This window comes from Mustelus asterias, chromosome 22 (genome assembly GCF_964213995.1).
Source record: "Mustelus asterias chromosome 22, sMusAst1.hap1.1, whole genome shotgun sequence".
NCBI classification, from domain to species: Eukaryota; Metazoa; Chordata; class Chondrichthyes; order Carcharhiniformes; family Triakidae; genus Mustelus; species Mustelus asterias.
This window is the reverse complement of record NC_135822.1, coordinates 3,473,979-3,495,072: the sequence shown is the minus strand read 5'-3', so window position 1 is coordinate 3,495,072 and position 21,094 is coordinate 3,473,979. Positions and strand designations below refer to the sequence as shown.

General features: G+C 44.6%; 1 protein-coding gene across 1 annotated transcript in view; it reads right to left on the bottom strand.

The window, feature by feature from the left end:
- nadka (NAD kinase a) overlaps positions 1-21,094 on the bottom strand; it is a 103,929-nt gene that overhangs the window by 14,836 nt on the left and 67,999 nt on the right. The window contains exons 4-7 of the mRNA XM_078238628.1: positions 7,241-7,370; positions 4,900-5,005; positions 1,742-1,827; positions 530-632 (exon numbers count right to left, since the gene is read on the bottom strand). Of these exons, the coding sequence (XP_078094754.1) occupies positions 530-632; positions 1,742-1,827; positions 4,900-5,005; positions 7,241-7,370 (425 nt within the window). The remainder of the gene's footprint in view (positions 1-529; positions 633-1,741; positions 1,828-4,899; positions 5,006-7,240; positions 7,371-21,094) is intronic.

The window sequence follows — 21,094 nt, the reverse complement described above, 5'->3', positions numbered from 1 at the left end:
TGATTTGTTGATAACTTACAAAGCTTTAGAAGTACCAGATCCCACTTATTTGTGGAAATCTGCCCTCATGTCACCGGATACGGATTGATGCGAAGTTTTGCTTTATGACCTTCCTATGAAGCAGATTGGAATGTTTTATGTCATTAGAGGTGCTATAACGATGCAAGTTGTTGTTGGGGGTGTACAGGGGTGAATTCAATCCTATACACTGAGCAAGTAGCTGCATTCAAAGGAAAGTGTGGGTGAAAGAATGAGGATTGCAGCAGGAGAGAACCGTCAACGCTACTTCCTTTGGACACAGCTCTCAGCCTGATGAACTTTGGGCAATTAAAGTAATTTGTTTTAATTTAGACTAGCCCAATTTACATTACAGATATGCTATGAATGCAGATCGTGGTGGATGGATGTATGCAGTGCCTTCCTGGATTAATTCATTTAGGTTCAAACCTAGTTTGCGAAGATGTAGTTTCAGTGTGCATTGCACACTGTAAAATCCAATTCCTTACATTACAAAGAAAGCTGTAGATACCTTCAATTACTTGTGTGACTTGTGACTGATAAGTGTCAAAGTTAAACGGCGTTAGGAAGCCCAGTGATCCGAGATGAAATGCCATCACTGGAGGTACACTACCCTGTTTAAAACAAAACACAACATGAAGCCTCTCATTCACAACAAACTGCATCACCTTTCTGGACAATGGCTTTTTAATTAATATGGTGTAAATTGTGTTTACTATTACACAACTGCAAACTCGTCTAGCGTCACTATAGCAACAGAGCTCAGGAATCTTGTGCTGCTACATATTTCATCAGTTTATCAGATCCTTCATAGGCAGCAAATCAGGGAGGGAAGAGGTTGTACAAAAGTGCTGGGTTATGAAAACAAGAGGGCCGTGTTTCTGGGAAAATACAGGGGGTCTCCTCCAATAGCAAACGGATTGTCTCTGGGCACTGACTGTTAAATTCACCTGCTACCCCACTTTCCCATCAATGCGTGGTGCAAATCAAATGGCCGGGATTTTTCAGTGATAACAAAACGACTGTTAGTGTTCGCTCTCACAGCTCCTCAAACTGCCAAATCCGGACTTCAGACATGCGAAGGTAACCCGTGAAATCCAGACGCTGCCGACAGTGACTTATCTGCAAGTTCTCTGTTGAAACTCCCCAAACTCCAAATTAGAAATCACTGAATTGACTGGAAGTTGCTCTTTTACACTCTCAGTCTTGCTGTAAAATCCTGCTAAAAAGTTACACTGAGATGTAACTGGGCTTTTACAAGCATCGTAACTCTGATCTTGAGCGAACAACCTCGCCAGCCCTCGAAAAATGTGTGGAATGTCAAATTTCTCCATTATGATAAAAAATTCCAAATATAAAAACAATTTTTAAAAATTTACATTTACAAAACATTTATTACATTTCAGCTTCTCCATTTAATCCCGTGCGTACGGTCCAATATTTTGTGTTCTTTGTAAAAATGATTTGAAAGTGTAAAATTCAGTGCACTTCCTGGTTTGCTGTCGATGAGAATGCTTCAATGTGATTGATGACATCAATGTTGTTGGATGCCTGGAGCTTCCCCCTGAATTGGCATCAGATTCAAATTACCTTCAGGAAATGGGACTCGTCACAGAGATCACTCGATATTTTTGGACATCCTTTGGATGTCAGTGGCGGGTTCCATCATTGACCAGAAAATCCAGGCAAATGTATCTCCTTCTGGAGCTAAAACTGGACTTACCTGGAATAATGAGGATGCATAAAGTAAGGTACCATCTCCTCCAAGGCAGATGATAAAGTCTATCCGATCCGATAAATCATCGAGGCCTAAATAGAAATCCAAAAAGCTTCAGTTTGCACGACATTGTTAATATGGAATCACACGAGATGACTGAGTAAACAGCAGCAAATATTTCCCCTTGAACTGGCGATGGAATCAGAGTGACACAAAACTGTGTCCATTGCCCTCACTGATAGAGTAAATGCTGAGCAAGTGTTTGACCAGGACAAACATTCCCACTAATCATTAAAGCTGGGTTTAAGTATCCAAGTGGGAGGAGGAAGACCAGGTGATGAGGATTTTCACAACTGGAAATGCTGAGAATGAGTTCATCAACTTTCAAAAGTTTTGCCAGCAGAAAGCTGTTTTGTGCTTGTTTATGTGGGGGCCACGTGCCCCACTGCAGGTGATGTACGCGCCAGCACCCACATTGAAACAAACACTGGCATTGTTTTACATACCAGGTGTTATCATATCAGAACATCACAAACATTTCACATAAGGATTAGGGTTTTATTAAGCAGTAGTATTGTCGCTGGACTAGTAATCCAGACACCCAGGGTAAGGCTCTGGGGACCTGGGTTCAAATCCCACCACGGCAGATGGTTACATTTGAATTCAATAAAAATCTGGAATTAAAAGTCAATGAAACCATTGTCGATTGTCGGAAAAACCCATCTGGTTCACTAATGTCCTTCAGGGAAGGAAACCTGCCGTCCTTACCCGGTCTGGCCTACATGTGGCTCCAGAGCCACATCAATGTGGTTGACTCTTAAATGCCCTCAAGGATGGGCAATGAATTTTGCTGGCCCAGCCAGTGACACCCACATCCCATGAATGAATATATACAAAAGTGACTGCTACAACTATTCTGTACCAGCAACATTCCACAAACAGCAATGAGATGAACGCTGACACTGGCACTGGGTGAAGGAGATGTGAGAATCTGGCCATGAGCAAAACTCTATTCATCTTTGAATAATGTTTACCCAACCCACCGGAACAGGCATTTGGAAACTTGGATTGACACGCCAGCAAAGGACAATGCAGCGCTCCCTCTGTACCAGACAGGAATTCCACTCTGGATTATGGCTTGCAGTCCTGTCCGATTAGTGCAGTGTACAACTATGGTCAAATCTGGTTTACTTTGTGTGTTTTGGGGAATGAAAGGCTCAGAAGTTGTCTGTGCAAAACATGAACAATGAGTATATTCACAAACTTGAGTCATTTTCCAGTGAAGTGTGAACTCTGTACATTAAGTAGCAATCTCACAGGCCTGGAGCACAAAAATCCAGGCTGACACTCCCAGTGCAGTACTGAGGGAGTGCCACACCGTCAGAGGGTTAGTGCTGAGGGAGTGCCACACCGTCAGAGGGTTAGTGCTGAGGGAGTGCCGCACTGTCAGAGGATCAGTGCTGAGGGAGTGCCGCACTGTCAGAGGGTCAGTGCTGAGGGAGTGACGCACTGTCAGAGGGTCAGTACTGAGGGAGTGCCGCACTGTCAGAGGGTCAGTGCTGAGGGAGTGCCGCACTGTCAGAGGGTCAGTGCTGAGGGAGTGCCGCACTGTCAGAGGATCAGTGCTGAGGGAGTGCCGCACTGTCAGAGGGTCAGTGCTGAGGGAGTGCCGCACTGTCAGAGGGTCAGTGCTGAGGGAGTGCCGCACTGTCAGAGGGTCAGTGCTGCAGTGTTTGCGGTGCAGACGTTTGGATGAGATATCTCCCATCTCAGGTGGATGTAAAACTATTGAGAAGAACAACAAGGAATTTCTCCCCAGTGTCCTGACCAATATCTATCCCTCAATCAACATCATTAAAACAGATGATCTGGTTATCATCACATTGCTGTGTGTGGGATCTTGCTGTGTGCGGATTGGGTGTCACTACACTTCAAAAGTCATTTCTGCTTTCATTCCTCTAACTCTAAGCCTCGGGATAGCTGTTGCAGGATACGCAGAGAGACAGGTTGCTAGGATTACTGAATCCCTAAAAGGTTTGATGTTCGGGAGAGGAATTTACTCTCTTTTCTATATCTCTATTTTTTTTCTCTCGATTCAATTTGAAATTGTGGCTGTTTTGGAGTATCTTTGCAATCTATCTTTGCCAAGTTAGTGGCACGGCTGTTCAGATCTTGGTAATGTTACACTGGGTGTCATAAGGAGAATGGTGCTAATATTACACAGTGGAAGCTGACAGCTGCTCTAGGCGCCAGTAGAAACACAAATGTTCAAAACCAGTTGTTTATTGAGTGTAAAGCATCGTATCAAAAGTAAGTGATTCCAGAGCATTTCTTCAATTTCCTTCCGCACGTCCATTCAGTGAAGACAAAGCCCACACATAACTTTTGGACAGAAGTAACCTGGAGCCTGTCTTTCCTAAAAGGCAACTGGGCACAGAAACCTACAAGATGATATTACTGAAAAACTATCCTAAAATAACCCAAAATCACTGATTATTCTCTAGCGCTTCTCCCACAGTTTGAGCAAAATGCAACCTTTTCCCGTATCTTTGTCCTGGTCGCGCCTGTTATGAGGCCAACCGTCAGAGATTGCCCACCTGAAGCTGAAACCACAAATCTCGCCATCATTCAGGCCAGTTACTATTGCGCAACCCTTCCAGCTCTTCGCTGGACTGCCTGCAGAGTGTGAATGTTCACAGGTTTCTTGGCAAACAGAACTGGATGCGGTATTGGAGGTGTAATCTCATTTAGAAAAATGGCCTATTTAAATTGTTAATGACATTGGGCTTCTGATGACCCAGTCCCGATACAATCCTTGCCACGGAGGAAACAAGAGGCGGATGAGGAATTTGAAGGGGATTAAGTGAAAAGTTAAAGTGGTGGCGTTCATGTTCGAGGACAGTTAACAACTTAAAATTGGAAAAGTCCTCTAGCGAGAACCGAGAGTGGAATGAGGCAGTGGCTGTGGTTACAACAGGAAACCAGCATCAGGGAAAATGTCTGTTGGGGAATGAACATTTCTCTGCCCCTCAGCAGCTGAGGTTAATAGCTGGGTGCCATTAAGGAGCCGGAATAGAGATTTCAAAATAACGCTTTATAAAGTAAGCTTTATTCAAAGTTAGTAAAGTTGTCAAATTATGCTTTGAAGATAGCAATGCTTTTACCTTCCCGAAATGTGTATAATTTCTTTAGTGGTCCAAAACTCTCATCGTTAGCTATGGTGGGGTCTTCAAGTACTTTTTTCTCTACGTAAACAATCATGTCTTTTTTCTAAATAGGAATGAAATAGAAATGGAAGATTGAGGATCAGATTTCTCGTTTGAGACAAAATACAAAACAGGAAGTAACTTTCAGCATCATTTCTCTCACAGCTGGTGAGAGCAGAATATTAATCCAGCAATCTTTCACATTACTGATTGACTATTTAACTAAACTGGGATATAATACAGTAAATGGCAGAATCCTTAAGAGTATTAATAGGCAAAGGGATCTAGATACACAGGTCACTGAAAGTGGCAATGCAGGTGGAGAAGGTAGTCAAGAAGGCATACAGCACGGATTTGTGAAGGGCAAGTTGTGCCTCACAAATTTGATAGAATTTTTTGAGGAGGTAACTAAGTGTGTTGATGAAGGTAGGGCAATTGATGTCATATACATGGATTTTAGTAAGGCGTTTGATAAGGTCCCCCATGGTCGGCTTCTGATGAAAGTGAGGAGGTGTGGGATAGAGGGAAAGTTGGCCGATTGGATAGGTAACCGGCTGTCTGATCGAAGACAGAGGGTGGTGGTGGATGGAAAATTTTCGGATTGGAGGCAGGTTGCTAGTGGAGTGCCGCAGGGATCAGTGCTTGGTCCTCTGCTCTTTGTGATTTTTATCAATGACTTAGAGGAGGGGACTGAAGGGTGGATCAGTAAATTTGCTGATGACACCAAGATTGGTGGAGTAGTGGATGAGGTGGAGGGCTGTTGTAGGCTGCAAAGAGACATAGATAGGATGCAAAGCTGGGCTGAAAAATGGCAAATGGAGTTTAACCCTGATAAATGTGAGGTGATTCATTTTGGTAGGACTAATTTAAATGTGGATTACAGGGTCAAAGGTAGGGTTCTGAAGACTGTGGAGGAACAGAGAGATCTTGGGGTTCATATCCACAGATCTCTAAAGGTTGCCACTCAAGTGGATAGAGCTGTGAAGAAGGCCTATAGTGTGTTAGCTTTTATTAACAGGGGGTTGGAGTTTAAGAGCCGTGGGGTTATGCTGCAACTGTACAGGACCTTGGTGAGACCACATTTGGAATATTGTGTGCAGTTCTGGTCACCTCACTATAAGAAGGATGTGGAAGCGCTGGAAAGAGTGCAGAGGAGATTTACCAGGATGCTGCCTGGTTTGGAGGGTAGGTCTTATGACGAAAGGTTGAGGGAGCTAGGGCTGTTCTCTCTGGAGCGGAGGAGGCTGAGGGGAGACTTAATAGAGGTTTATAAAATGATGAAGGGGATAGATAGAGTGAACGTTCAAAGACTATTTCCTCGGGTGGATGGAGCTATTACAAGGGGGCATAACTATAGGGTTCATGGTGGGAGATATAGGAAGGATATCAGAGGTAGGTTCTTTACGCAGAGAGTGGTTGGGGTGTGGAATGGACTGCCTGCAGTGATAGTGGAGTCAGACACTTTAGGAACATTTAAGCGGTTATTGGATAGGCACATGGAGCACACCAGGATGTTGGGAGTGGGATAGCTTGATCTTGGTTTCAGATAAAGCTCAGCACAACATCGTGGGCCGAAGGGCCTGTTCTGTGCTGTACTGTTCTATGTTCTATGCTTGCCTTCATCGGTCAGGGCATTGAGTTTAAAAATTGACAAGTCACGTCGCAGCCTTATAGAACCTTAGTGAGGCTGCACTTGGAATATAGTGTTCAATTCTGGTCACCACACTACCAGAAGGATGTAGAGGCTTTGGACAAGGTATAGAAAAGATTTACCAGGATGTTGCCTGGTATGGAGGGCATCAGCTATGAGGAGAAGTTGGAGAAACTTGGTTTGTTCTCACTGGAACGACAGAGGTTGAGGGGAGACCCGATAGAAGTCTACAAGATTATGAGGGGCATGGACAGAATGGATAGTCAGAACTTTTTCCCAGGGTGGAAGAGTTAATTACTAGGGGGGCACAGGTTTAAGGTGCGAGGGGCAAGGTTTAAAGGAGATGTACGAGGCAGATTTTTTTTTACACAGAGGGTGGAGGATGCCTGGAACTCATTGCCGGGGGAGGTAGTGGAAGCAGATATGGTAGTGACTTTTAAGGGGCATCTGGACAAATACATGAATAGGATGGGAATAGAGGGATACAGTTCCCGGAAGGGTAGGAGATTTTAGTTCAGTCGGGCAGCATGGTCGGTGCAGGCATGGAGGGCCCAAGGGCCTGTTCCTGTGCTGCAATTTTTTTTGTTCTATTAACCCAGGATTCTCCCGCAGCTCGGACAGAGTGAATGCCTCCCAGGCACACATTACCTCCATGAGGAAGATGCAAAGATCCTTAAATGGTTGAAGCAGCCGATCATCTTGAATCTTTTTGATAACTAGGATACTCTTTGGAGGCTTACTCCATGTTAGCCGTTGACTAGCTGGATCCTGAATGTGCCTGGAATGAAAGAGTGCGATTGTTAGTTAATGGCATTTAACAGTTGTAATCATCAGGTAAGTCGAGGGGTTGGGGAAGGGGGAGGAGTGGGTTTCCATTATTCTGCAAAGAGAAGGTAAGCAGCTGTGACAAATGGGATAAGAAATTCACGGCATTCATTACTCCCAAAGTATTCCAGAACTCCAGGGCAACTTAGTTCAGAGTCTAAAGAGGTGGTGATGGCCTAATATCGCTAGACTGTGAATCCAGAAACTCAGCTAATGTTCTGGGGCTAAATGCAAAATACTGCGGATGCTGGAATCTGAAACAAAAACAGAAAATGCTGGAAAATCTCAGCAGGTCTAATGTTCAGGGGACCCCGGTTCGAATCCCGCCCCAGCAGATGGTGGAATTTGAATTCAATAAAAAATATCTGGAATTAAGAATCTACTGATGACCATGAAACCATTGTTGATTGTTGGAAAAACCCATCTGGTTCACTAATATTCTTTAGGGAAGGAAATCTGCTGTCCTTACCTGGTCTGGCCTACATGTGACTCCAGAGCCGCAGCAATGTGGTTGACTCTCAACTGCCCTCTGAATAAGGGCAACGAGGGGTGGGCAATAAATGCTGACCAGCCAGTGACGCCCATGTCCCACTAATGAATTTTTTAAAAGCTACTTTTAATGTGTACAGTGCTCTGTGTGTGGGACATTTTGTACATAACGCGGTTTAATGTTCTAAACTCCAATCGCCAGTACGTGCTGATTGTGTGCTAAAGGATAGCTGTCACATTCCTCATGCAAATCAATTATATAAGCGGCTTGTTACAATCCAATGCAAATTCTGATATCAGTGTATTTAATCCCAATAACATACATACTGTGCAATGCTGAACACACAGAAATGACAAATTCAGACCAAAGGAAGGGTGTAGGTTTACGTCAGTGCTCGACCCAACAACAGCGAGAAACAGCGATCCACCATCCTGAATAGTTTGCGCAGTCTTAAAAACAATGGGATGCAACCGGTCGCAATGTCGTGCATCTTCAGAGCCCACTCACTGCACTGTCTTCAACGTGCGATTTAGAATTATAGAATCATAGAATCCCTACAGTACAGAAGGAGGCCATTCGTCCCATTGCGTATATACCGACCACAATCCCACCCAGGCCCAATTCCTGTAACCCTCATTTACCCTGCTAATTCCCCTGACATTAGGATTAATTTAGTATGGCCAATCAACATAACCCGCACATCTTTGGACTGTGGGAGGAAACCGGAGCACCCGGAGGAAACCCACTCAGACACAGGGAGAATGTTCAAACTCCATGCAGACAGTGACCCGAGGCGGGAATTGAACCCGGATCCATGGCGCTGTGAGACAGCATTGCTAACCACTGTGCCATCCCAATTGAATTGAATTGAATAAATTGAATCCCCCAAAAACTGCTGGCTACAAATGCAACGATGGGCTGAATTTCTGAGCTGCCGTAAGTTTAATATAATATTCAATGTTTAATGGAATTATAGATACTTGGCTATTTATTATAAACACTGCACTGACAATATATGTCTAGACCTTGTCTAGGAGCTGAGCTCCTTTAAGGCTGCTCTGTGGATATGATGTTCAAAAGGACGCAGCTGGTATACAATGCAGTGGAGAATGCACTAGTCTTCTGTTAGGGCAGCAAATCTTCATTACTAAAGTTGCTGCAGTTCAGGTCACTGTTCTCCAATGAGCGAACTTGGCAAATTAGAAATCTTCGCTTCAGCAGATTCAGAACCGAACGGTCGTACGATGAAGCAACTCTGCAAATCGGTCACTGCCTGGCTCCTTTAAGTTTCAGCCCAGTATCTGGTCACAATTTTAAAGATTGTTCTGCCTCAATAGCAACAAAGGGCACAGTTTCCAATGTGATGTTGAAGCTCCCTGATACTACTGCTCTGTGGAGAATGGAGATTAGGCAATGAGCAAAGCCAAAAGACATCTTTCAATTAAGTGGTTTCTCAAACCAGCCTCACATCCACTGACTCTGTCTACACTTCCCGCTGCCTCGGCAAAGCAGCCAGCATAATTAAGGACCCCACGCACCCCGGACATTCTCTCTTCCACCTTCTTCCTTCGGGAAAAAGATACAAAAGCCTGAGGTCACGTGCCAACCGACTCAAGAACAGCTTCTTCCCTGCTGCAGTCAGACTTTTGAATGGACTTACTTTGCATTAAGTTGATCTTTCTCTACATCCTGACTGTAACACTACATTCTGCACTCTCTCGTTTCCTTCTCTATGAAGAGTATGCTTTGTCAGTTTAGCGCGCAAGAAACAATACTTTTCACTGTGTTAATACATGTGACAGTAATAAATCAAATCAAATCTTTGTCAGTACATCAGAGTCAGAACTCTGCGACCTTATTCAACAATGGAGACAAGCACTTGGATCGTAAACCAGGCACAATAGCTAAGCTGAAATATTTAATCCAAAAGACAACACCTCCAACAACTCCCTTCACTCAAAATGAAGGCTAGATAATTCATTGACAGGGGTAACGTTTACCAGACTTTTGTTGCTCAGCTAGGTCAGAGCAGTTTCTCCTGCAGAGATTGTGGAAGAAACAACACATGGAGCTTTACAGTTCTGATGAAACTTGCAGGTGGCAATGTTCCCAGGTATCTGCTTCCCCTGTCCTTCGAGATGGTGGTGGTTGTGGGTTAGGAAGGTGTTATCTATTTATACCCCTTACACCTTTAGAGTCGAAAAATCTATTTCCTTCTCAAATACATTCAGCGACTTGGCTGCCACAGCTTTCTGTGGTCGAGAATTCCACAGGTTCACTACTCTCTGAGTGAAGACATTTTTCCTCATCTCTGTCCTAAATGGCCTACCCCATATCCTGAGACTATGACCCCTTGTTCTAGACCCCCCCCCCCCCACCCCCACCAGAGGAAATAACATCCCTGCATCCAGTCTGTCCCTATCAGAATTTTATACGTTTCAATGAGATCCCCCACTCATTCTTCTACATTCCAGCGAATAGACCTAGTCGACCCAATCTCTCTTTCGAAAATCCTGCCATCCCAGGACTCAGTCTGGTGAATCTTTGCTGCACTCCCTCTATGACAAATAGTTCCTTTCTTAGATAGGGAGACCAAAACTGTCCACCATACTCCAGGTGTGGTCTCACCAAGGCCCTGTACAGCCGCAGTAAGAGTTTTAACAACACCAGGTTAAAGTCCAACAGGTTTATTTGGTAGCAAATGCCATGTTGCTACCAAATATACCGGTTGGACTTTAACCTGGTGTTGTTAAAACTCTTACTGTGTTTACCCCAGTCCAATGCCGGCATCTCCACATCATGACTACCAGCTGCAGTAAGCCATCCTCAAGTCCATTTGCAATGCAGGTCAACATTCCATTGACTTTTCTAACTGCTGTTCCTGCACCTTCCTAACAAGTTTTGTGCTCACCAATTCTCAATCGATGCCAATATATTAGCCCCAATCTTATGTTCTTTATTTTTGCATGCAAACCTCTTATGTGGGACTTTATCAAAAGCTTTCTGAAAATCCAAATACACCACATCCACTGGTTCACCCTTATCCATTCTACTAGTTATACCCTCAAAATACTCCAGATACTCTGCAACAGACAGCTTGGTGAGTGAAGTAGGTTATTTCCTCTTGTTGGTTCTCTCACCACCTGCTGCGGACCCAGTTTAGCAGCGACGTCCTTTAGGAACCGGCTCTTGGTGCTGGACAGTGAAGTCTCCGCCCTGGGTATATTCTGCACCCTCCCCACTCTCAGTGCTTCCTCCAAATGGGGTTCAACATGGAGCAGTACTGATTCATCAGCTGAAGGGTGGGGGGGGGTGTGGTTTATGGACAGTAAGTGGCAATCAGCAAGAGGTTTCCTTCTCTATGTTTCGACTGATACCATGAGGCTTCATGGGGTCCAGAGTCAATGTTGAGGACCCGCGGGGAAACTCCCTCCAGATCGTAGACCCCTGTGCCACCATCTCTGCTGGATGTTGTTGGTAGTATCTGGGACATTGTCATACTCATCGAGTGTACCTTACACAGACAGACTTTTGCTTGACTAGTCTGTGGGCAGCTCTCCCTATTTTGGCACAAGACCTCAGATCTTAGTGAGGACACAGTAGGGTGGGCAGGGCTGGGTCTGCCATTTGCAATTCTGGTGCCCAAAATCAATGCTGGGTGGTCCATCTGGTTAATTCCTTTTCTTTCCAACAGTTTGATGCAACTGAATGGCTTGCTGGGTCATTTCAGAGTTAACCACATTGCTGTGGGTCTGGAGTCAAATGAAGGTCAGACTGTGTAAGGATGGCAGATTTCCTTCTCTACAGGACATTAATAAATGGGTTTTTACACCAGTCAACACTGGTTAATGGTCACTATATTCCAGATTTATGAATTGAACTTAATGCATTGTTGCCATGGTGGGATTAGAACCCAGATCATTAGCCTGGGCCTCTGGAGTCCAGTGACATTATCATTATGCCACCGCTCCCCCTCCACAACTGACCTCAATACTTCAGGACTATTGATTAAAGTCAGACAAAGTCTCTCTCTGCTGCTGACAGTTCAGTTCACCATGTGACAACACATCAGAAAATCAAAACAAATCAGTCAGTGATGTTCCAATGGGCCAGATATAATTGCATTTAAAAGTTGAAAAGAAACAAGTTTTAACAGGAACACTGAGGAACGTATAGCCGGAGACACTGATCTACAACATAGGCAGCCAAACTATTTCTGAAAATAGACTCAACATGCTCAGAGGAAAAGCAATGTGGGATATTTTAATATTCACACAAGATGGAAACTTATTTTAACGTTTCATTCAAAAGACAGATCCTTCAACAGAGCGGCACGATGGCACAGTGGTTAGCACTGCTGCCTCACAATACCAGGGACCCAGGTTCGATTCCCAGCTTGGTTGACTGTCTGTCTGTGTGGAGTTTGCACGTTCTCCCCGTGTCTGTGTGGGTTTCCTCCGGGTGCTCCAGTTTCCTCCCACCAGATGTGCTGGTTAGGTGTATTGATCCGAACAGGCGTTGGATTGTGGCAACTAGGGGAATTTCACAGTAACTTCATTGCAGTGTTAATGTAAGACTTACTTGTGATTAATAAATAAACTTTTAACTTTAACAGTGCAGCACTCCCTCTGCGCTGCTCTGCAGCTGCAATTTTGTGCTCGGCTCTCTGGAGGGGGACCTGAGCCCACGACTTTGAGTCAGAGGCAAGAGGGGGACCCACTGAGGCGTGACGGACACCAGTAAGCATGGAAATGAAACTTCCCTGGTTAATGGGCACAGTTTGAAGACCTTCAGATGATGTGGTCAGATTAATGGTGGGTTTGGTAGCCTTGGAATTTTTTAAACATGAAAACAAACCAAAGATAAACAAAGATAATCACTTTGATCTGTGGATTTTGCCAAGTTACCTGCAACGCAACTGAATTTACTGCAATCGTTTGGAAAAAGAATGTGCTGGGTGAGTTGAGCTCTGATGAATGCAGTGGACTTATCCAGAAGATGCAAATATACTTTATATAACAGCAGGAAACTGGCTTTTCTCAAGAACTTTGTGTTCTGCTGAAAGAGTTTGTTTTTTAAAAAAAAATACATAATTCAACTCCTAGTGCATGTACTTTCAACTTTAATAGTTACTGTTTCTTTAAGTTATGTTTCAGCTGAGAAGCGTTTTACGAAGCTCGCCTGAACCATTCGTTTTGCATATTGAATTTGGCTAGGGTAAGCAGGAGATGTTCCACTTCAGGTATGATTCCAATAACACACTAGGGAGCTTTTATCAAACAAAGTTTAATTAAGAATATAGTTAACATGTACAGTACGAAAATTAGCAAGAACTTTTATCAATTAAAAACAAGGAACAAACAATCATGATAATATATAACCCTTAATGAATATATATAAGCAGTCCCAAGCAAACCAACCTCCATAAACAATTCTTTAACAGGTTCAACACAGCATAGACTAATGCTCACGTGATACTGGGATTGAGGTCGTTAGTTGAATTCTGCAGTCAAATGCTTGCGACTCAGAACAGTTTGAAGGCAAGACAGCTTCCCAAAGCACCAGAGACTCTGGTCCAGCCCCCAGTAACAGCAGATTTTCACCCTTCAGGAAAACAATACCTTGTTTTCAGCTAACCAACAGAATTTTCAAAACAACAGGGAAAGAGGGAAAACACTTCTTTTTAACTTGCTGTTCCTTCTAAAACTAAAAACTCTTAACTTGTAGCTCCAAACTGAAAATGGAAAAAAAACTGTCCAAAAACACATGACCATCCTAACAATGCAGGATTGTAAAACTAAACCCGGAGTAAACACAAACAACCCTATTTAAGCCACTTAACAATAAAAGGTTATTTCCAGTCAAGTGGGCAACAATGCCATCGCTGAAGATGGGAACTGCAGAAATCATGTTTTTTTAAAAAACCTTCTTTATATCTTATACCTGTTCTAACGTCACAAATTGCAAGTTTTCAGTTTGTTCCAAAGACAACTGGGACAACATTCCACCGGATCCAGTGGAGCAGAACTCCAAAATATTAACTAAAATGGCCAACTCATTGTAACCTCTCCAATCCTCTTACCAAACCGCGGGTTGCAACACCAACACATGCTGCTCAGGTCAGAAATCTCTCTAATATTTTTTCCCCCCATTTCACTTTCATTAACCTGCTTGAATCAAAGCGAAGCAATTTTTGATTGCTTGGGTGATGGTTCAGATAATTTAGGGGGGCTGTTTCTGTGGCAACATGAACTCTCCTCTTGTGTCATTCTCGATGCCCTTGTGAAATTCAAGCCCGGTTAGTTCCAGGACGTTATCACTCCATCTCGCTTTCTGCCTCTCTCGACTATGTTTCCCCTCTCTCATCCCTTCCAGCATCATTGCTTCTGTTCCACTGCTTCGTGGTCAAAATATTTCAACTTCTGTCTCGGTCCATCACCGATAGCAACTTGTGTTGTTTCGGGTTTTTGTCTGGCTGAAGATAAATAGGAGGAGGAGATCGCAAATAGGATAAGCTGGGAACAATCAGGAAAGTTACATTCCGAGATTAATGTGAATACGGTGTGGTTGGGGGAAGGCGGAAAAAGTTCAAAAACTGCGATCATGAGCTGTTCATTTTAAAATTCCTACAACTGAAACAGGTTTCCAAAACGAGAGAGAGTGGAGGTACCAGTAGGCAAATAAATACCAGAACTACAGCAAACTAGTTATACACACTGGAGTGCAGTGATTTACATATAACACCATCACACCTTAAAACACAACATCAGTTTATACTCTGCAGGTAAATTCCACACTAATAAATAACTAACCCAGACAGAAAGAATTTAGGATTGGATAACAAAAAGCGGAAGCGACTGATATGGGGATATTATAGTGCAGCAACAGGTTATGATTTGGAAGGTATCGCCACAAAGGGCAACGCTGACAGGTTTAATTGTTACTTTCAAAATGGGATTTTATATCGGCTTAAAAAAGAAAGAAAAGCAGGATTGTGGGGAAGAGCAGGTCAGAAAGGTTAATTGGGCAGCTTTGCGAGCCAGTGCAAGCACGATGGGCCGAATGGCTGCACTATTGCATTCTTTGATAGAGATGTTTTCACCAATTAATGGAGAGGTTCAAAGCAAGGTATTTCTCTTTCTCAGAGTCACACAGGCGAACTCTGCTTACTGCATTCAGCGACCGGGTCAGGTGTATCGAACAGTTTCACCCAGTCAGGTTTTTGGAAGCATCATCCACTGACTCTCTCACAGTGGCCATCACCTATCACCTGCAGTCAAGCTCTGAAAGTCCTATAACATCAAAGTCACCCACAGCCTCCTGACTGATTTTTAGCTGCGAGTTATTTTTGATAATTTAGCCTGCACCTGGAATGAAAAGTTCTTAACAAGTTGTGGGGCACCTTATTTTTAAAACTGGCTCCCCCCGACTCCCCCCAGGTGGAGAATGGTTTCCCTTTTTAGATTTGACAGCCTGAAACCAGAATACAACAGGAGAAAGCGAGTATTCGCAGCTCCTTCAGCAGCTGAAATCCGTCATAGAATCCCTACAGTACAACACGAGGCCATTCAGCCCATCGAGCCTGCACCGACAACAATCCCACCCAGGCCCTATCCCCATAACCCCATGTATTTACCTTCCTAGTCGCCCTGACACTAGCATGGCCAATCAACCTAACCCGCACACATATCTTTGGAGTGTGGGAGGAAACTGGAGAACCTGGTGGACACGAGGAGCACGGAATTGAACCCGGCTCCCTGGCGCTGAGGGGCAGCAGTGCTAACCACTTTGCCACCGTGCCACTCACTATTTTTGTTCTTTCTGATGGGGGAACAAGGACAGCAGGTTGTTCTGTTCTTGTCCTTTTAAACATGATGCAATATTTCTCAAATGAAACAACGTGGGATTTTATCATCTTGAAATCTGTGAACACAAACAGAACATCTAATGTTTCAATACAACATATCGTTTAACTAGCCAGAAAGTGTTCATAGAATCAAAGTTCAGCACAAGAGGCCTTGCAGCTCGAACACTTCACCTGGTATTGTACACCAATCCCGTTTCATTTTCAAACCCCCACACCCCTTTATATCAAATCAGCACCCAATTCCTATCAGAGTATGTTTGAATCCACATCACGAGCTATTTCTAAGCTTTAATAATCCTGCATGAAAAATATTCCTGAACTGCTCCTCCATATTCATCCCGAAAAACCCTCAGTCCACCTCCAATACACAGGAATTCATCAAGGACTGTAAATACGCTCACTATTTAGACTCGACATTTGTTCAAAACATTAACATTTATTATTAGATGTTCCTTTTCTTGTTCTTGTGAAAAGGCCCAGTTATTTGGTCTTTTGTTTCAAGTACAGCTTCCAACTCCCGATACTGTTCCGAGTAAACTCACATCTTCCCCATCATCCTTCCTGGAATGGGCTGCCCAGAATTGTTCGATTATCCAGCGGCAACCTAACCAGCGCACATACCAAACATCAGTCATTTCCTGATCTATTCATTAACCCGAGTGAAAAATCCAGAGTGTCCTCTGTCTTTTTAGAACCTTATCTATCAGCACGGCTAACATTAAAGACCTCATTACCTGTATCTGTACACTTCCCTGCTTCTATCTCTCTCTAATTATATAGAATTGTGATGTTTACAGCAGATATAAAAGTCATTTGGCCCAAAATGGTCCGTGCTAGTATTTGTATTCCACATACACCTGTTCTGGTTCTAATGGCTGTGCCCCATCCTGCCCCATTTCCTTGTACCCACTTCCTATTATTTGTATCAAGCCTCCCCATAAATGCTTCTGATCAGCCGCTGCCTCACAGCGCCAGGGACCCGGGTTTAATTCCAGCCTTGGGTGACTGTCTGTGTGGAGTTTGCACATTCTCCCCGAGCCTGCGTGGGTTTTTCCTTGACATCCTGAGAATGTTTTAATGCATTTCACAGCAAATGAGTTATTTTGATCTTTAGCTACAGTTACTGGGGCGGCACGGTGGCACAGTGGTTAGCACTGCTGCTTCACAGAGCCAGGGACCTAGGTTCGATTCCCGGCTTGGGTACCGTCTGCGTGGAGTTTGCGCACATTCTCCCTGTGTCTGCGTGGGTTTTCTCCGGGTGCTCCGGTTTCCTCCCACATTCTGAAAGACGTGCTGGTTGGGTGCATTGACCCAAGCAGTGTGGTGTGGTGACTAGGGGAATTTCACAGTAACTTCACTAAATGCCAGCTTTACTTGTGGCTAATAAATAAACAAACTTTAACTTTTTAATCCTTACGGGAACATACAGGTAGTTCTCCCACAGCACGGTTCCAGAAACAACAATGAGGTAAACGACCAGTAATTTGCTTCCCCTGAAAAACAGCACCTCTGGCAGCATAACACTTCCTCAATGCTGCCCTGAATTGGGTGCTGAAGTCTCTGCAGTTGTGTCAGAAATGAAAGGGCTCAAGACACTAAATTTTTCCCCCAAAAATATGCTTTATCCATAAAATGTTTGAAAGGTGTGTTATGCAACAATTTAAATTTAACATGATATGAAATCAGTTCTTCGAATCCAGTCCAAAGCTCTCCAAGACGCCTCAACAATTGCAGCTTTTAGTTACAATATTTGTACAGACCTCGGGGTTGTTCCAGCCCCGCAGTATACTGTGGGTGGAGGACCTTACACAAAGATCTTTCCCCATTGGGCCTCTGTGGTGGCTGCTCCAAGGTTTAGTACATTCCTCAGTGTATAGTCTGAATGTTAGAAGGTGCCGGTCTCCAACACTGCCAGTCACCGACAACTCTTCCCACTGCAGGAGCAGCAGGTTTTGGGAAGATCAAAGCAATACCTTTCACCCAGTCAATGCTCCTCCAGCCGCAGCTGAACTTTATTGCGATGTTTTTGATTTGATTTATTATTGTCACATGTATTAACATACAGTGAAAAGTATTGTTTCTTGCGCGCTATACAGACAAAACATACCGTTCATAGAGAAGGAAACGAGGGAGTGCAGAATGTAGTGTTACAGTCATAGCTAGGGTGTAGAGAAAGATCAAAATGCAAGGTCAGTCCATTCAAAAGTCTGACAGCAGCAGTGAAGAAGCTGTTCTTGAGTCAGTTGGTACGTGACCTCAGACTTTTGTATCTTCTTCCTAACGGAAGAAGTGGAAGAGAGAATGTCCGGGGTGCGTGGGCTCCTTAGCCGAGGCAGCAGGAAGTGCAGACGGAGTCAATGGATGGGAGGCTGGTTTGCCTGATGGATTGGGCTACATTCACAACCTTTTGCAGCTTCTTGCGGTCTTGGGCAGAGCAGGAGCCCATACCAAGCTGTGATACAATCAGAAAGAATGCTTTCTATGGTGCATCTGTAAAAGTTGGAGAGTCGTAGCTGACATGCGTCTGAGAAAGTAGAGGCATTGGTGGGCATCCTCCATCCACGTAAACACGGATGTGCATCCGTGGAAACGCATCCTGCGTCACAGAATGGCACGGGATGATCCTTGACAGAAACCACCAAATCTATTTTGTGAGGGCGATGTGAAGCGGGAGAGAGACTCCAGGCACACAGGAAGGTTTTGATGGATAGGACTTTGCCTCATCACCAGCCGAGCTATGTCTTGGTGCTTGTTTGAAGGTTCTGGTTTGTGGCATTCTGCCCAATCATTCTGACAGTCTGTTCAGGAGACTGAACAGGATCCACCAATGCCCTTCCCCGCGGGGTGTGAGGATGTTACATGCACACTGACACACACACCCACCCACTCACACCAACACACACACAAAGTTTTACAGTATTGAGCCTTCTTCAGCTGATCCCGGTGTAGTGCCCAATGTAGATTTGTGCAAAAACAGGAAACAAAACCAGTGCAGGTGGAGAAACCTGCAGCTAGAAACAGAGGAAGGTGGTGAGGCATTGTACACAGCTCTCTCAGTGCACCCTCTGCAATGGTCAACCCCAGGTTCCAATCCTGTTGTGATCCTGTTCTGCAGCACAGCAGTTGTTGAGCTCAAACTGCTTTGCCCTGCCCTTCACATAGAACATAGAACAGCTACAGCACAAACAGGCCCTTCGGCCCACAAGTTGTGCCGAACAATTTCCTTACCTTCCCGGCTCATCTTTCACCCTCTATCTTACTAACCTCCATGAACCTATCCAAAAGTCTCTTAAGACTCAATCGAATCCGCTTCCACCACCACTACCGGCAGCCGATTCCACGCACCCACCACCCTCTGAGTGAAAAACTTACCCTAACATCTCCTCTATACCTACTCCCCAGCACCCTAAACCTGTGGCCTCTCGTTGCAACCATTTCAGCCCTGGGTAAAAGCCTCTGAGAATCCACTCTATCAATACCCCTCAACATCTTATACACCTCTATCAGGTCACTTCTCATCCTTCGCCTCTCCAAGGAGAATAGACCTAGCTCTCAACCTATCCTCATAAGGCATACCACTTAATCCCGGCAACATCTTCTTAAATCTCCTCTGCACCCGTTCTATGGCTTCCACATCCTTTCTGTAATGAGGCGACCAGAACTGGGCACAGTACTCCAGGTGGGGTCTGACCAGGGTCCTATACAGCCGCAGCATTATCTCCCGATTTCTAAACTCAATTCCTCTATTGATGAAGGCCAGTATTCCATACGCCTTCTTAACCACAGCCTCTACCTGCAACGCCACTTTGAGCGTCCTATGTACCCAGACCCCAAGATCCCTCTGTTCTTCCACACTGCCAAGTGTCTTACCCTTAATATTATATTCTTCCATCCTATTCGACCTGCCAAAATGAACCACCACACACTTATCTGGGTTGAAGTCCATCTGCCACTTCTCCGCCCAGTCTTGCATCTTATCTATGTCTCGTTGCAACTGCTGACTTCCCTCTACACTATCCACAACACCTCCAACCTTTGTATCATCAGCAAACTTGCCAACCCATCCTTCCACTTCCTCATCCAGGTCATTTATAAAAATCACAAAGAGCAAGGGTCCCAGAACAGATCCCTGGGGCACTCCACTGGTGACCGACCTCCACTCTGAAAAAGACCCATCTACAATCACTCTTTGCCTTCTGAGGGCAAGCCAGTCCTGAATCCACAAAGCAACGTCCCCTTGTATCCCATGCCCCTTCACTTTCTCCATAAGCCTTGCATGGAGCACCTTATCAAACGCCTTGCTGAAATCCATATAAACCACATCTACCGCTCTTCCCCTGTCTAAGTGTCTAGTCACATCTTCAAAAAACTCAATCAGACTCGTCAGGCATGATCTGCCTCGGACAAAGCCGCGCTGGCTACTTCTGATCATACTATTCCTTTCCAAATGTTCATAAATCCTGCCTCTCAGAATCTTCTCCATCAACTTATCTACCACTGAAGTTAGACTCACCAGTCTATAATTTCCTGGGCTATCTCTTCTCCCTTTCTTGAATAACGGAACCACATCCGCTATCCTCCAATCCCCCGGAACCTCTCCCGTCTCCATTGACGACGCAAAGATCATCGCCAGAGGATCAGCAATCTCTTCTCTCGCCTCCCACAGTAACCTGGGGTACATCCCATCCACTCCCGGCGATTTATCTAACTTGATGCTTTTCAACAGCTCCAACACATCCTCTTTCCTAATGCCCACATGCTCAATCTTCTCAGTCCACTGCAAGTCTGCACTGCAACTACCAAAATCCTTTTCCACTGTGAATACTGAAGCAAAGTATTCATTGAGTACCTCTGCCATTTCAACCGGTTCAATACAGACTTTCCCACCGTCACATTTGATAGGTCCTACTCCTTCACATCTTATCCTCTTGCTCTTCACATACTTGTAGAATGCCTTGGGGTTTTCCTTTATTCTGTCTGCCAGGGCCTTCTCATGTCCCCTCCTGGCTCTTCTAATTTCCCTCTTTAGTTCCTTCCTACTAGAAATCATAGAAACCCTACAGTGCAGAAGGAGGCCATTCGGCCCATCGAGTCTGCACCGACCACAATCCCACCCAGGCCCTACCCCCACATATTTACCCACTAATCTACGCATCCCAGGATTCTAAGGGGCAATTTTTAACCTGGTCAATCCACCTAACCTGCACATCTTTGGATGTGGGAGGAAACCGGAGCACCCGGAGGAAACCCACGCAGACACGAGGAGAATGTGCAAACTCCACACAGACAGTGACCCGAGCTGGGAATCGAACCCGGGACC